The sequence below is a fragment of the Chiloscyllium plagiosum genome, unplaced genomic scaffold (assembly GCF_037043375.1).
Source record: "Chiloscyllium plagiosum isolate Xiang-an unplaced genomic scaffold, Cpla_swu_hap1 HiC_scaffold_19, whole genome shotgun sequence".
In the NCBI taxonomy this organism is placed as follows: domain Eukaryota; kingdom Metazoa; phylum Chordata; class Chondrichthyes; order Orectolobiformes; family Hemiscylliidae; genus Chiloscyllium; species Chiloscyllium plagiosum.
This window is the reverse complement of record NW_028270157.1, coordinates 17,362,539-17,380,636: the sequence shown is the minus strand read 5'-3', so window position 1 is coordinate 17,380,636 and position 18,098 is coordinate 17,362,539. Positions and strand designations below refer to the sequence as shown.

At 41.7% G+C, this 18,098-nt stretch overlaps 1 protein-coding gene across 1 annotated transcript in view; it reads left to right on the top strand.

Annotated features, from left to right (window-relative positions):
• The window catches only part of tmtc3 (transmembrane O-mannosyltransferase targeting cadherins 3), a 63,434-nt gene extending 46,408 nt beyond the window's left edge, over window positions 1–17,026 (top strand). Inside the window, exons 12-14 of the mRNA XM_043709892.2 lie at window positions 3,457–3,626; window positions 8,210–8,436; window positions 14,405–17,026. Of these exons, the coding sequence (XP_043565827.2) occupies window positions 3,457–3,626; window positions 8,210–8,436; window positions 14,405–15,231 (1,224 nt within the window). The 3' untranslated portion in view covers window positions 15,232–17,026. The remainder of the gene's footprint in view (window positions 1–3,456; window positions 3,627–8,209; window positions 8,437–14,404) is intronic.
• The last annotated feature ends 1,072 nt before the right edge of the window (window positions 17,027–18,098 follow it).

Below are 18,098 nucleotides of genomic sequence, written 5' to 3'. Positions count from 1 at the left end.
TCTGTATTTATAATGAAGCGTAATACTTAACTTAATACTTAACTTAACATGGGCGGCACAGTGGTTAGCACTGCTGCCTCACAGTGCCAGAAACCCGGGTTCAATTCCCGCCTCAGGCGACTGACTGTGTGGAGTTTGCACGTTCTCCCCGTGTCTGTGTGGGTTTCCTCCGGGTGCTCCGGTTTCCTCCCACAGTCCAAAGATGTGCAGGGTCAGGTGAATTGGCCATACTAAATTGCCCGTAGTGTTAGGTAAGGGGTAAATGTAGGGGTATGGGTGGGTTTCGCTTCGGCGGGTCGGTGTGGACTTGTTGGGCCGAAGGGCCTGTTTCCACACTGTAAGTAATCTAATCTAACCTAATCTTAACTCTTGTATCTAAAAGGCCCAATTATCTTTGGGCTGAGATCTTCAGACTGTTGTCAGTGCATGACCCAATATGTAGGTGTGAGAAGCAATTTACTGCTTTTAATTTTCTTAGAATTGACAAGTAGTAATTATACAATTATTCAATTTATTAGAACATTAGGATCAAAATAGGTCAGTCAGGACCTTCAGAACCGCATTACTTTTGAATTAGTCTTCTCATTTTAACTTCATCCTCCAGGCTCTGATTTTTCTAGTTGAAATCGCATATACCTCTTTCAATGTCAATGTTTTCTTCATACAATGTGTTGTCGAAAACGAGAGCAATGCATGTGATGGTGTCTGACCAAAACTGTTTCATTGCTGAAGCATAACTTTCACCCCATCCTTTGAAATAAAGCAAAAGATGCATCAGGCTGGCTTTTTTTTAAATTCCAGATTTTATTGAATTCAAATTGTACTATCTGCCCTAATGAGATTTGAACTCAGAACCTCAGGTTTTGGATTATTTACCCAGTAAAATTACCATTATGCCACCACCTCCCACACAGTGACTCATGAACCAGTTCCTTTGGACACCAACATTTCTAAATGTCTCCCCATTTAAAAAATATTATTTATTTTCAGCTAATGTGAATAACTTAGCACTTATTCACATTATAGATTAGATTAGATTACTTACAGTGTGGAAACAGGCCCTTGGGCCCAACAAGTCCACACCGCCCCACCGAAGCGCAACCCACCTATACCCCTACATTTACCCCTTACCTAACACTACGGGCAATTTAGCATGGCCAATTCACCTGACCTGCACATCTTTAGGACTGTGGGAGGAAACCGGAGCACCCGGAGGAAACCCACGCAGACACAGGGAGAACGTGCAAACTCCACACAGTCAGTCGCCTGAGGCGGGAATTGAACCCGGGTCTCTAGCGCTGTGAGGCAGCAGTGCTAACCACTGTGCCCATTATATTCCATCTGCCATGTTTTTGCCCATTTACTGAGGCTATCTAATAAAGCAGCTTAAAATATTCTTAAATCTTTCTCACGACATACATTTCCACCCTGTTTTATGTTATCAGATTTGGACTGCTTGACAGCTCTCTCTACTGCTGTACAGTTCCGCTGTTTTTATAAAGACTCAAGAATGTTTTGTGTTGAAGTTGAATGACTTTATTCTCTCATCCATGTTGCACTCCACTTGCCATAGTTTACCCACACTCTCAATCTGACTCTCCTTTTGCAACTGCCTGCCCTTACATATACTCCTTTTTACCCTTCAATGTAATGAGTGGAAAACTTGAATATTCAGTTCACTAATATTTCATTCAAGTCAGCACTTCTCAGAACCCATCAATCAAGATGGGTAATATTTCCTAATATTAAAGGTCCTAGTACTGTATTTCCCAACTTCCAATCCAAGTCAAAAAGGTACTGCTGATTCCAGTCTTTTATTTTTGTTTCCGTCATTTTTGTTAGTCTTATCTGGAAACATACTGAATACCTTATTGATGCTCGTGCAGATAACATTCACCAACACTACTTTATCCATTTTATTTGTGATGTACTCAGTATAACTGCATTTGAGAGCCAAAACTCGTTTTTCACAAAAGCATATTGGCGCTCTTTGAGCAGCGCATTTGTTCAACTGCTCAGTCGCAGTATATCTTGTATCCCTCCACGAACTGATGATGATTATCTAGTTTTCCTTTCCACTCCTCCCTGATTAATAGATTGACACTTGTCAAAGTCACTTGCCTATTAATTTAAAACTACTTTCCTCTTAGTGATTTCTGTTAGTCCATTTAAACTTAGAAGAATAAAGAAGCTATGTAAACTTACTTGTGATTTGGAAGAGTCAGTGTTGGACGGGGGTGGACAAAGTTAAAAATCACACAACACCAGGTTATAGTCCAACAGGTTTAATTGGAAGCACTAGCTTTCGGAGCGCTGCTCCTTCATCAGGTGGTTGTGGAGTATAAGATTGTAAGACACAGAATTTATAGCAAAGGTTTACAGTGTGATACAGGTTTACAGTACATCACACTGTAAACTACAATCTTATACTCCACAACCACCTGTTGAAGGAGCAGCACTCCGAAAGCTAGTGCTTCCAATTAAACCTTTTGGACTATAACCTGGTGTTGTATGATTTTTAACTTACTTGGTCATGATGTTTGCCTTTATGTTAAATGTCTACGCTACTGTGAAAAATTTGACCTTTACAATCCTATTTATTGCTACCACACATGCTGTAAGCATTGTTACAAAACTCACTCGTCCATGTTTAGTGGAGCTGCCATGTTCATTTAAACAAGGGTTTGTCTTCATTGCTAATATGAAAAACTGCAGTGATCAAACAATTGCTATCAATAATAAACTCAAAAAAGTGAGGAATGAAGCTTGTGGCTTGCCATCGTTGTATGAGAGATCTGGCCTGTGATATCTGAGAGGGGTGCGATCTGTCAGGGGTAGGGGGGAAGCTGTAAGGATGAGAAGGAAACCGATTCCCTATTTTTTTCCCCCCCTCTGACCGTCCCCATCACCACCCTCCCTTTGCCCCTCATCACCCTCCCTCCCTCCCTCTCTTTCCCGTCATTCCTCTCTAAACTCCTGTTTCTTCAGTTGCATGCACAATTTGTATATATAATGAAATTGCAATTCTACGTGATCATATAGAGCTTACTGCATATGCACGGATTAGGATTAGCTGCTATCAAAGTCATTGCGCTTGTGTTTCTGGATTTGTGACAGTGCATTTGCAAGTGATTGTGGGTGTTGGTAGACACTGGCTTCCTATGTATTAGTGTCCCACTCCCGTAGTCTGTGAGAAGCTATGCCCCCTCTCTGTCGCCGCCACCTGCCCCCATTTTTTAAAACAAAAAGTCTGTGCATATGTAGGCAGACAGCTTTAAAGAGGAAACCAGTGTGTTAATGCTGTTCAAGAACAAGTTATTGCTGTGCATTGGAATGAACTAACTTTTTTGTTATGTTGCCTACGCCAATATTTGTATAAAATACAATTTGAAAAACCTATTAGAGAACTGAGATGCACCCATTTTGAATTTTTGCATGTTTTCTTTTTCGAGAAAGGTTATACCAGGAAAGAAGTACGCAGCACGAGTTGCACCCAATCATCTAAATGTTTACATCAATCTCGCAAATCTGATTCGAGGGAATGAATCTCGTTTGGAGGAGGCTGACCAACTGTACCGCCAAGCAATCAGTATGAGACCTGATTTTAAGCAGGCATACATCAACAGGTATAGAATCCTCAAAACGTGCTGTGCAGAAGGAGGCCAAGTAATCCACTATGTCTGTGCTGGCTCTTTGAAAAGGCAGCTGTGCTTAATTTTGCTGAATCTAACTTTCCTGCTTTTTGTCTCTAACCCAGTTGTCCTTAAGAATCTGTGTAATTCCCTTTTAAAGAAGATATTTATCTTTTATTAGATTAGATTCCCTACAATGTGGATACAGGCCTTTTGGCCCAACAAGTTCACACTAACCCTCCGAAGAATAACCCACCCAGATCCATTTCCCTCTGACTAATGCACCTAACACTATGGGCAATTAAGCATGGCCAATTCACCTGACCTGCACATCTTTGGACTGTGGGAGGAAACCGGAGCACCCGGAGGAAACCCACGCAGACACTGGGAGAATGTGCAAACTCCACACAGGCAGTCGCCTGAGACTGGAATCGAACCTGGGACCCTGTGAGGCAGCAGTGCTAACCACTGAGCCACTGTGCCGCCCCTATTTCACCACCTACTCAGTGAACCGGATTCTAACAGCTCTATGTGAAAAGGTCTTCCCATTGCCTCTCTTCATCTTTTGCTTCTGGTTTTAAATCGACGATCTCTGATTAATGACCCACTTACCAGGGGAATGATTTGTCTACTCAAAATCTCTCATCGTCCTGGAAACCTCTTTTAGGTCACTATAGCAAAGCCTTTGTTTTCTGCTTTGTTGATAAGGATGTTGTTTGTTCACGGCTTGAGAAGATACCAATGGTGAGAAGTCCTCTTGAGCCCCTTAAAGCAGGTTGATAGGGCAGAGTGGCTTGCTCAGTCATTTTAAGAGTAAACTGAAATGTCAGTCACATTGGTGTGGATTTGAAGTCACTGTGGGCAAGACAGGGTAATGACACTTGCTTCCCTAAAATAAATTAGTGAACCAGATGTGTTTTTGTGCAATCTGGCAACCTCATAATCACTTTTAATAAATAAGCTTATTACTCCTAGGTTTGTTTAACAACTGAATTCAGATTTTCATAACTGCCATAGTAGGATATGGGATTGCTTTCTGAGGTACTAGTTCAATCATTTCTGTTGACATATTTGTCCATATAATAGAAACTTCTTTAAATGATCTCCACTGTGATTAATTGGAGGTTAAGTTCAATGTGCTCCATGTATGCTGCAAGCAAAACACTGCTGAAGTTTGTTAGAAACTTATGTTGAGAGCTTAGGAACATGAGTAGGCCAGTGGCTCATTGTACCTGCACCATCATTTTATAGTATCGTGGCTGACTGAACACTTCAATATCTTTTTGCCTGGACCATTCCCTTAACTGTTTTTGCAAATTGATAATCATGAATCTAGCAACTTACCCTTTAATATTCCCGACGACAGAGCTTTCACACCCCTCTGGGTTAGGGAATTCCAAAGATTCACAATCTACTGAGTAAAGAAATTTGTCCTTGTCCTAAAAGGCATCCCATCTTATTTTTAAATTGCTGCCTGTGGTTTGAGATAAGCCAACCAGAGGAAATGTCATACCTGCAACTACTCTATCTATCGCTTTCGATATTTTGTAGGATTCAATGAGATCATTTCTCATACTTCAAAATTCTAGAGAATGCAGGCCCAGTTTGCCCAGTCTCTTGTCAAAGGACAGGTTGCACCAACTGAGGAACAATGCTGGTGAACCTTATCTGTGACAATGATATCTTTTCTGAAGTAAGGAGGCCAAAACTGCGCACACTGCTCCAGGTGTAGTCTAATCAAGCTTCTGAGTAGTTGAAGCAAGCCTTCATTGCTCCTGTTCTCAGATCTTCTTGCAATGGAAGCTAACATTCTGTTAACCTTATGGCTTGTTGCATTTGCATGTTGGCCTTCATTCACAAGGACACGTATTTATGCAGTTATTGTCATGATAGGTTGCAGAAACTTTTTATTCAGGAAAACTAATTTGAGAAAAAGTCCTGTATTAAATGCTTAAATGACTATTGCAGTGCAAGATTTACGAAATAACGAGATCTTTTCTATTTACTGCATCACTGTGGATGTTTATAGTTCTGAGTAGTTTTCTTTTGATGCAAATCATTGTCACTGTGGAAAGTAATGTCGGAGACTTTTAAAATGTTTTTGAACCCTAAAGCTGGTTATGTTTGAACAGTGTGCTGTCAGTTGATATAAATCTTCATTTGTACTGCTGATTTTCATTTGCTATTTTGTTGACAGCATCTTTATCGTGTTTCTAGGTTTTTTAAAAAAAAATGCAGGTTAGTTATCTGAATCCAAAAATGAATTTGTATATACTATTTGTTCTAAATACTATAAGATTTACGTTACCTGCTGATATCCATTAACCTGCTGCAGATTGTGGTAGTAGAGATTGTACTGGTCCCTTGTACAGATACTTGCAGAAGTACGAGTTAGTGCCTGACTATTTGTGGGATCTTGCTGTACATGATTTTTCATTGGTGTTCATGAGTTAGTGGCAGCACTGATGGCCAACGTTTGCTGCCCATCCCTGGTTTCCCTCATGAAGGTAATGGTGAATTTCCACGTTGAACTGCAGTCCATTTGCTGCAAGGTGACCCACAATGCAGTTAAGGAGAGAGTTCCACGGCTTGACCCAGTGACCCTGAAGGAAAGGCAATATGTATCCAAATCATGGTAGTGAGTAGGTTGGAGACAAAATTACACGGTGGTGCTCCCATCTGTCTGCTGCCATTGTCCTAAATGCTGGTGGTCATGGATTTGGAAAGTGATGTCAGAGCAGCCTTGGTGAATTGTGCATCTTGCAGATGGCGTTGGGTATTGATGATGGGGGGGGGGGGGGTGAATGTTTGTGGACAGGGTGCCAGTCAAGCAGCTGTTTTGGCTTGGATGGCGTTGAGGTTCTTGTGCTGTTGGAGTCGCGACCATCCAGGCAAGTGGGGAGTATTCCATTATACTTTTGACAGGCTTTGAGGAATTAGGTGAGTTACTTGCTACAGGATTCAGAGTTTCTGACTTGCTCTTGTGCACAGCATTCCCTCTAATTTTCATTGTGACTGCACCAACATCCGAGGGGTCCATGCTTGGCCATGACTTCCAGAGCCAGATTTCAATGTCATGATCAGCCTACTGTAATTGTCCAGGTTGGATTTGTCTTGCTTTTTTGTATATAGAATATAACTGGCGCACTTTCCACATTATTGGACAGATGCCTGTGTTGTGGGTGGTCTGGAAAAGCATGAGTCTCGAATGCTATTGCTAGAATGTTGTCAGTCCCAATAGCTATTGCTGCATCCAGTGCATCCAGCTGCTTCTTGATATCACTTGGAGTGAATTGAAATAGCTGGGGCCCACTGGAGGTGACAAAGATGGATCATCCACTCAGCAATTGTAGCTGAAGATTGTTACAAATTCTTCAGCCATATCTTTTGCACTGATGTGCCAGGCTTCCCTGTCATTGAGGTGGGAATGTTTGTGGCGTTCTTGTCCATGAACATTCATGATCAGACGTGGCAGATTTGAGGATAAGGCAAGTTTGTTTCTCCCTAAAGTGTGTTCCCTCGCCACCTTTAGGATCTGACCAGCTCAGTCAGCAGTGCTGTTGCTGACCCAGTCTTGTGTAAACATTGATGTCCCCTACCTAGAGTGCATTCTGCTCCCTTGCCACCTTCAGTGTTTCCTCAAATGCTCTGCAACATGAAGGAGTACAGATTTATCAGGTGAGGGTAGTGGGGTGGAAAGGTACTTGATAATCAACAGGACACTTCCTTGCCCGTGTCTGATACTATGAGATTCCAATCAGTCAAGAGTCAATGTTGAGGGCTCCCAGTGCAACTCTCTCCTGATAGTATACCACTATGATGCTACCTCTGCTGGATTGGTCCTGCTAATGGTGCAGAAAATGTGATGGTGTTGTTTAGGACATAATGTGGACTGTGCCAGGCTATGGCTGAACTGCTTTGGCAATTGTGGTACAAATCCCCATAAGTAAAGAGAACTTTATATGGTTGACAAGCTTGTGTTTACTGTTGTTGCTCCCATGCCTTAGTTGATGCCAGTGATTTCTCTGGTTTAATTTCTTTTGTGAGACGTTTTAATTGTTGGTAAATGCTGAGTGGCTTGTGAAGCCACTTCAGAGGGCCATTGAAAAGCAGGCACATTGCTGTGGGTCTGAAATCACATGTGAGCCAGAGCAGGTAACAATGTTATTTTGCTTTTCTGAGGGACATTAGTGAACTAGATTGGCATGATTTCATGGTCACCATTAGGTTTTCAGTTCCAGATTTTTCATTGAATTGAAATTTCACTATCTGTCTTGGTTGGATTTGAATCCTTATACCCAGAATATTACCTGAGTCTGTGGATCACAATCGCTTGGACATTGTCTCGCCAAATTTGGCTCCTGCCTAACCTATATTACAGCAGTGACTGTGTTAAAACCAGTGGCTTTAAACAGTTTTGGAGTTTTTGAGATTGTGGATGGTGCTATAAAAATTCAAGTTGTTCTTTCTCTTCAATTCATCACTCAGAACAGTGGGATTTATTTAATGCCTCCTGCCATGATCAGAACTACAATATTTGCACATACCATGCAGTAAATGCTTTGTTTGATTTTCAGGGGTGAGTTACTTCTGAAGATGGACAGGCCTCTGGAGGCCAGGGATGCCTACATAAGAGCCTTGGAGTTGGATAAGACCAATGCTGACCTCTGGTATAATTTGGCGATTGTTTACATTGAGCTCAAAGATCCAACTGAAGCCTTGAAACATTTCAACCAAGCTCTAGAAATCAGTTCTAACCACAAGCTGGCACTATTTAACTCTGGTCTGCTTATGCAAGAATCAGGTAAATGAGCAAGTTATCCTTAAAACCAATCTTTGCTTAAATCGGTGATGTACTGAGCATTGAACTGGTGTTACAAGTTTAAAGCCGATTTCAAATGTTATCAAAGGACCTGTTTTGTGAGGAGCTATTGGGTAAGATACAAGTGCTTGAGGTAAATGTCTTTTTATCAATGGGTAGGAAGGTCATTTCTTCTGTGCTGTTAACTTCGTCCGTGGCTGCCATCTCTCGAGGATTGAAAATCCCACTGGAGTAGAATAATGAAGCTGAATCCAATGTGCTGAGCACTCATTGCAAAAACTCTCATTTGAAAGTTCAAAATTGATTATTTCGTACATTTGAAAATTGGAAAATTTATTGTCAACACTAAGCTTTCTCACCCTTTTAATTCTAATTGAAGGTTCTTCATATGCACTTTGAAAAACAGGTTGTAAGTTTGCTCATTAAGCTGATAAATTTGTTCTCAGATGTTTTGTCACCATGCTAGGTAACATCAGTGAGTCTCAGTGAAGTGCTGGTGTTCTGACCAGCTTTCTACTTGTGTCTTGGTCTGTTAAGGTGGGTGATTTCATTTCTGGTTCTTTTTCTGAGAGATTGGTAAGTGGGGGCCAAATCGATATGTTTATTGATGGAGTTCCGTTTTAAATGCCAGGCCTTTAGGAATTTTCGTGCATGTCTCTGTTTAGCCAGCTATTACTAGCATCCTTACACACAGATAAAGAAGAACACCACTTTGCCTGGGGCAACACATCCATCCTAGAACAGGCTAAACAGAGACACACAGCAATTCCTAGAGGCTGGCATTCAAACTGGAACTCCATCAATAAACACGCCGATTTGGACTCCATTTACCAACCCCTCAGAAAAAGAACCAGAAATTATATCACCAGCCTTAACAAACCAAGACACCTAAATAGAAAGTGGGACAGAACACCAGTGCTTCCCCGGAGGCTCACTGGTGACAAAACGTCTGAGAACAAACCTACCAGCTCAGCGAGCAAACTTACAACCTGATCCACAACCTGAGCTACAAAGCTTCTCAAAAATCGCAATCTTTGAAAAACATTTAAGGTACACAAGATAAAAAGTGATTAATGCTTTGGAATGTATTTAGAAGTTTTAAATGTAGAGATTGATTTAATCTTGATCCTCCGATCTGTATTGAATCGTTTTGACGACAGTATGTGGTGATTACTCAAATATCCCCTAGGCTGGTCTGTGTCCTGAAGAAGGGCATGTGCCCGAAACGTCGAATCTTCTGTTCCCTAGATGCTGCCTGACCTGCTGTGCTGTTCCAGCAATAAAGTTTCAGCTTTGATCTCCAGCGTCTGCAGACCTCACTTTCTCCTGGTCTGTGTCTATCAACTCTGGCCCAGTTGGATGACGTGCCAGCTCTGAGTCAGAGCTCTGACTTCCATTCCCACTCTACAAAAGTCAAAGCTGACATGCCCAGTACAATACAAGTAAAGGGCTGCAATGTTGTAGGTATAGGTGTTAAATGGAGGGCCTATTTGCATGCATTGGTAAATGTGAAAAGTGCCATGAGGCTATGTCAAAGCAGATGGGTAGTCTTCCTAATGTCCTAGCCCTGGATGTAGGTTTGCTCGCTGAGCTGGAAGGTTCATTTCTAGATGTTTCGTCACCCAACTAGGTAGCATCTTCAGTGGGCCTCAAGCGAAGCACTGCTGATATTCCTGCTTTCTATTTATATGTTTGAGTTTCTTTGGTGATGTCACTTCCTGTTCTCCTTTTCAGGGTGTGGTAGATGGGGTCTAACTTGATGTTTGTTGATAGAGTTAGGCCTCCATCTACCACCCCCTGAGAAAAAGAACAGGAAGTGACTTCACCACAGGAAATGTCATCACCACAGCAATTGATTTCACCGACCCAAAGAAACCCAAACATAGAAAGCAGGGATTATCAGCAGTGCTTCGTCTGAGGCCCACTAAAGATATTACCTAGTAGGGTGATGAAACGTCTGGAAATGAACCTTCTAGCTCGGTGAGCTAACCTACATCCACAACCTCAACCTGAGCTACAAATCTTATCAAAACTTGCTACTGTCCTAGCCATTATTTATTTATTTACATCTTCACAGTAGGTTATCTCTTTGGCAGCTAGTTGTGTGCACATTGGCTGCCTTGTTTTCTTACATTGCAACAAGGACTGCATCGGAAAAGTACAGCATTGGCTGCAGAGTGCTTTAAGGTATCCAAATGTGGTCAGTGGCACCATATAAATGTAAGCTTTTCTTCCTTAATCATGATATACCTCTCTAATTGCCCTTTGAAATAGCCTAAAATGTTGTTCAGTTGTGACCACCATCTTTTTCAGATTAGTTAGAGATGGGTAACAATGCTGGGATTGCCAATGACCGCTGTGTCCTGTGAATTAGAAGAACGTGGCCACTTGCTTTGGCTGTTGCTGAATACAGAGGAACCTTGATTTATCTGAAGGACATGGTCGGGCAGTATTTTGGTTGGATAATCGAATGTCGGATAACATAGTTTAGCCGAGCATCAGGACCTTGCGATCTTGCCGGATAATCGAGATTCCTCTGTATCTCTTCCCACATAGGCTGCATTTACCCTCACAATCAGGTGCCCTAGGTCTGACCTTCCCTGCCTGATGCCAGCCATGTACGCTCCATCTTACTGCAGTCTGTTATATCACCAGCTAATATCACAAGCCCTGTCTGCACATATACAGGACCATTTTGACATTACAAATAACTAATCTACTCTAGTTATTGGTTGCATTAGGAAGGACTTGTAGAGTCATAGCGATATACAGCACGGAAACAAACCCTTTGGTCCAACTTGTCCATACTGACCAGATATCCCAACCCAATCTAATCCCACCTGGTGCTCCCGGCCCATATCCCTCCAAACCCTAGCTATTCATATACTCATCTAAATGCCTTTTGAATGTTGCAATCATACTAGCCTCCATCACTTCTTTTGGCAGCTCACATGCACCACCCTCTGCATGAAAGCGTTGCCCCTTAGGTCTCTTTTACATTTTTCCCCTCTCACCCTAAACCTATGCGGTCTAGTTTTGGTCTCCTCCACCCCAGGGAAGAGACTTTGTTTATTTATCCTATGCATGCCCCTCATGACTTTATAAACCTCTATGAGGTCACTCCTCAGCCTCCAATGCTCCAGGGAAAACAGCCGCAGCCTATTCAGTCTCTCCCTCGAGCATTCATCCTTCAACCCTGGTAACATCCTTGTAAATCTTTTCTGAACCTTTTCAAGTTTCACAACAACTTTCCAATAGGAAGGAGACCAGAATTGCTTTCAATATTCTAACAGTGTCCTAACCAAGGTCCTGTACAGCCGCAACATGACCTCCCAACTCCTGTACTCAATACTCTGACCAATAAAGGAAAGCATACCAAATGCTGCCTTCACTATCCTATCTCCTGCAACTCTACTTTCAAGGAGTTATGAATCTGCACTCCAAGGTTTCTTTGTTCAACAACACTCCCTAGAATCTTACCATTAAGTGCATAAGTCCTGTTAAGAATTGCTTTCCCAAAATGCAGCACCTCACGTTTATCTAAATTAATCTCCATCTGCCACTTCTCAGCGTAGGTGCCCATCTGATCAAGATCCTGTAGCAAGCTGAGGTGACCTTCACAATCCCAATTTTGGTGTCGTCTGCAAACTTACTAACTATACCTCTTATGCTCACATCCAAGTCATTTACTTAAATGACGAAAAGTAGTGGACTCAGCACTGATCCTTGTGGCACTCAACTGGTCACAGACCTCCAGTCTGAAAAATAACCTTGCACCACCACTCCGTCCCACTTTTGACCCAGTTTTGTATCCAGATGGCTAGTTCTTCCTGTATTCCATAAGATCTAACCTTGCTAAGCAAGTTTCCCATGGAGAACCTTGTCGAATGCCTTACTAAAGTCAGTTGATGTGGATTGGTAAGCACTGCTGCCTTGCAGCGCGAAGACCCAGGTTCGACTCCAGCCTTGGGCGACTGTGTGGAGTTTGCACATTCTCCCCGTGTCTGTGTGAGTTTCCTCCCATAGTCCAAAAGATGTGTAGGTCACATGAATTTGCCATGTTGAATTGTCCATAGTGTTAGGTGCATTAGTCAGAGGGAAGTGGAGCTGGTTGGTTTACTCTTCGGAGGGTCGGTGTGGACTTGTTGGGCCGAAGGGCCTGTTTCCACACTGTAGGGGATCTAATCTAATCTAATTTTCTAAGAATAAACATTTTTGTTGGGTTAATTGAAGACTAGGTGCCCTGTATAAGGTGGTCATGGTTTAAGTTCATCTCTCGGCATCTCCTGAGTATATAATCTAAACTGACACTTCCATTGCAGTCTTTGAGGAAGGCCTGCACTGCCATCTTACACCCTGTCAATTTGCTCAGTTGGGCATAAAAGGTGCCAAGACACAATTTCGAAAAAGAGCAAAGACGTTGTCACCAATATACTGGGACAAATTCTTATCCCAAAAACATCCTTTTTTTGAAAAAATGAGGCCTGGCAGGTTTTGGTAGTATTTTTGTGAGCCCCTGATGTGCATACATGCTGTTGTGTTTCTGGTATTACAACACTGACTGCATTTCTAAACTGTCCAGTTGGCTATGTGCTGCAGTCAGTTTGTTCGCAGCTAGGCTGTGGATCATTGTATTGCAGTTGAGGTCCTGGAAACAGTTACCTGACAACCTCATTGATGTCCTTTGGAAATGAGAAACAGCATTTTAAAGGTGGGGGGAGGTAATTAGTTGTGAGAAGCATGCTGTATTATAAATTCTTATAGGCTAACCCACATTGAAGGATTCTCAAGTAATAATTGTGCAATTTGTTTTACATTAAGTCAAAAAGAAGCATTCAGTAAAATATAACCTTTCAGCTTCTAATGGGTTCTGTACCACATTTTGTCTTGGAGTAAATTTGCTTAGCACTCTGTTTATCTTTCTCCCAATCCATGGAAGTATGATCTCTGGAGATCACAGCCATTAGTTTAATTATTCCAGCATTTGATGAAATTGTGGCTGATTTGGGATCTAATTCCATCTACATTCCTTGCCTGATTTCTTTTTTAACCTTTAGTTAATGGAAATCGTCCAAGCTCACTTTTGAAAAGTTGCTAAATCAATTGATTGGCATAGACTGCAATCTTGCATCCATAAAACATCAATGTAACTTGGGTTCAAGAAAGTTAAAAATCACACAACACCAGGTTATAGTCCAACAGGTTTATTTGGAAGCACTAGCTTTCGGAGTGCTGCTCCTTCATCAGACTGTTGTGGACTATAAGAACATAAGACACAGAATTTATAGCAAAAGTTTACAGTGTGAAATTGTAACTGAAATTGTTGAAAAAGACCTGGATTGTTTGTTAAGTCTCTCATCTTTTAGAATGGGCATGTTGGTTTCAGTTCTTTCATATGTAAATCCCAGAACTGTTTTAAAGTTACATTCTCAAGTGAACTTTAGCAATTGGTGTCATGTTGGCCAGATAATGCATTTAAGGTGTGAGGTGCCCTGTGTGAGGCTGTCTGTGCCACAATGTTCAGACTATTTTGAATCTAAAAAATTGATTTACAGAATCTTACATGGATTCGTGCAGTTTTTGCGCAAAATAAAATGTAATTCTGCAAGTACAAACTCATAACACCACCCCCCCCCCCCCCCCCCCCCCCCCCCCCCCCGCCACACAGACTTGACTGTCTGAGAGAGAGTATGAGAGTGTAAAGGGGTATAAGTCTATGAGAGGGTGCGTGTGTGTATGTGTGAGCGTATGAGAGAGATGGTCTGCGTGAGAGTATGGGTCTGTAGGTGTATGTTCAAGAAAGTAGGGTTCAAGAAAGGAAGAGGAGTTATTTGTCATGGTTGCAGTCAGGTACTGCTTCCAGAAATTTACTTTGCTAACAAGGTGATTGAAGTGAAGACAATGAATTTTAAGATACTAAATGAATTAACATTTCCCTGTGATTTAACAGGTGAAGCAAGCCTGAGACCTGAAGCAAAGAAGCGGTTTTTGAGTTATGTGGAAATGGAACCTGAGGATGCAAATGGCTACTTCAATCTGGGTATGCTTGCCATGGACAACAAGGAGAATGTTGAAGCTGAATCCTGGATGAAGAAATCCATTCAGGTGCAACCAGGTTTCCGCAGCGCACTATTTAACCTGGCACTGCTATATTCTCAAACTGGGATGGAGATGCAGGCTCTTCCAGTTCTGGAGGACTTACTACATCATCACCCTGATCACATTAAAGGCCTTATCCTGAAGGGGGACATTCTCATGAACAAGAAAAAGGATATTAAAGGAGCCAAAAAATGCTTTGAAAGGATTTTGGAAATCGATCCCTCCAACGTTCAGGGGAAGCACAACCTGTGCGTGGTGTACTTTGAAGAGAAGGACCTTATGAGGGCTGAAGCTTGTCTGTCTGAGACCTTGGCTTTAGCACCTGATGAGGAGTACATCCACCGACACCTGAGCATTGTACGCAACAAGATAGCAGCTCAGGGCAGTGGAGGCTCGTTGGAACAGTCAGCACCAGCCATCAGCCCAGCAAAGCGAGTGGGCGGTGAAGCCTCTACTGAGAGCCGGAAGGGGCACAGCAGCGAGCAGAGAAAAGTTTCCAAAATAGGGGACGCTTCTGAAGGTGACACAGAGTTTTCCAGCAATTCAAAACAATCTCAAAACAGTCTGAACAAACGGACAAAAAAAAAGTCCAACAAAGAAATCAAAGAAATTGAAAAGAAGCGAGCCGCTGCCTTAAAGCGGCTGGAAGAGATTGAACGCATTTTGAATGTCGAATAGAATGGAAGTTGTGAACACTAAGGACGTATGTGATCATCGTCCTTTTAACTTGATTATATTATTGTGGCAACAATGGTTTACAGTTTCCTGCCATGCAGGAAGCATTTATTTTATGCAAAGTAACTTAAATAGGAATCATAATTAATACCAACAAAGCAAATGATTTGTCTGAATGCAAATTTAAACACTAATTTAATAAACTGAAAGGCTCCTACCTCCTCTCACTATAACAAGCTCAAACAAATAGCCTTTCACAGTGCAGATTCGGTTAAAGTCCTTGCATTTTGGGACCAGACCACAGTTTGAAGGTTTGGGAGGATCTTGAGCCAACCCAAGTTACTTGATTGCCCAGTAGCTCAAATGATTTCCATGTCTTCCCCTATTGGTTCAATGCTTAAGTGAATAGCAACATGTGGGATTACAAATTAGAATGTTCAAATTGAATCCAAATGTATTAACAAATTTCATCTGAGAGTCCCCAATCTGCTTTGATACCACTGGGTTGAGGAAGTAAGTAAAAATTTGCCAACTTTCACCATTTTGGCTGCTGTTTGGTGGCCCTGTTGGGAAGCACAAATGGATCAATGCAATGAGCTGATGGGGCTTGGCTTAAAAAACTTCTCCTTCCGCCCCCTGCTCCCCCTTGCAACCACAGCATGTTGCAGCCAGAACAAAGCTCTGACAATGCTCAAAGAGCTAGGTACGAACTGCGTCCACATGTGCCATCAGAAGGGAGGAGGAACAAAAGCTGAAAAAGAGAGCAAGTTTTCAAAGGCTTGCATTGGTTTCCCACCCAGAATCATTGATGAAAGTGATTCCTCTGTTGCTGTGGCCAGTAAGCTGAATGCATGAGTCACAGCCGGTGGCCACACGACTGGATACAGTTAAGGATATGTTGTTCTGTGGTGGTTTGTTACTTAAGGGGTGTGCTTGTAGAATAGAGATAGCAAGTTTTACACCTGCATTTTGTGAAACCTGAGTATCTTTTGTTTAAAAGGAAAGCATTTCCTGAGGACTCAAAACTGTTCCCTTGAGTATGAAAGGAACTGTTTGAACTTTTGAATTCTGAAGTTGTTATACAACCTGTAGCACACTTCCACAGCCTCTTATTTATGTAACATATAACTGAGTGTTTTGTTTGCTGCCTTCACGTGTTGGGTAGTGCTTAGGTAAGCTCAGTTTTCATTTTCTGTGCACAAACTTTGATTACTGTGGCAATAAAAATATCTTTACTGTCATACTGTTAAACCACTCCTGACACGAATGTTACTTAGAAGCAACACATTTTTAACAGAAAATATGTTTTTTTTCCATGTTGGGTTTTTGTATAAACATTTTAGTCTTTGTTCAAATCATGCATCATTTTTTTTTTGAAAAATTAAGTATATTATGTTCATTTATCTTGAAGTCAACATTGGGTCAAACCTTTTGCTCCATTTTCATGTTTCATTTGTCATTATACAGACGACCCAGATTTTGCATCTTTCCTATGTAATGCTGTAGTTACAGGAATTGCATCTAATTACGTAAGGTTCAAATTTCTGCTGATGAGTTTACACTGCAAATTTTTCCTGAGTTCTCAGTTTTGCCATGTTAGTTCATAAAGACTTGACTGACTTTTTGATGGACTGAATCACTAACCAGAAACACATTTTTTAAGTGAAACCACTCTATTCTGATTACTCTAATGTCTTGATCTATGTTTAACTGACATTAACAAGTGTATAACCTGTCTCCGAAATGGATTACTTTTTTGTCTTTGCTTGAATGCAAATAAACTTTGAATTTCAGAGAATTGTGTCCTTGGGCCAGTTTCTGCTTTTCTCCGGGATTTATGTGGGTTTGTCAACTGCCCCTTGTTTTGAGAATGACTCCTACCCGGGGTTGAGTTTTTTTTACCGGGAGCCTTCGTATGACTCAGCATGCTGATTGTCAAGCAGGAGGACTTTGAACTCAATAGGCAGAATTTCTCATGCAGTAGTGGGATCCACAGTTGAGGATTTCCTTCCCTTTATTTGCTGCTGCTGCTCTGCCTCATTCTTAAGACTCAGTGACTGACCGTGAAGCCACTTGATGGACAAGTTGTCAGCATTTTGAGCGATTGGTTGTAAATGCTCCCAAGTCATTAATGTAAATGCTGCCACATTTCATATAGAACTTCTGAGAGTCTTTGAAGTAACACGGGGCATGTCTTTTGACTCATCCCTTCTATACTTACTTTTTATATTGCTCAAGAAAACAATGCCCACAGCCTTGTCTTTGTTTCCTGTGACTTCAGTGTAGAAGTGCTGTTTCAGCCATGGGAGAAGATTGGTGTTATAATTGGTGTTTGCTGTGGAGGAAATGGCAGAAGGAGACATGAGTATCATAGCAACCAAGTGAAGTCTTTGCAAATTTAAACTGCCAAAATATCTTGCCTTCACTGTTAATATTTCGGGTTGAGTGACCTTCCTCTGAACAGGTTCTGAGGGAAGGTCCCTTGACCCAAAATGTTAACTCTGATTTCTCTCCACGGATGCTGTCAGACTTGCTGCGCTTTTCCAGCAGTCTCTGTTTTTGTTGCTGATTTGTGGCATCTACAGTTTTTTGGGGTTTTATTGTCTTGCCTTCACAGCCAATTCCCTTAAGCTAGCTCGTTATATAATAGCATGATAACTGTGTTTGCATATTGTAATGGTTATTGCTTCCCCAAACGTGTGAAAGGTCTCCAGTTCAAAAGTGAACAATCATTGTTATCAGTTTATGGGCTCTTGTGACACAGTGGTAGCATGTGTACCTGTAGGCCAGAAGGCCTGGGTTCAAGTTCACCTCCAGAGGTGTGTCATAATGTCTGAGCAGGTTGGTTGTGGCAGAGTCTCATCATAATT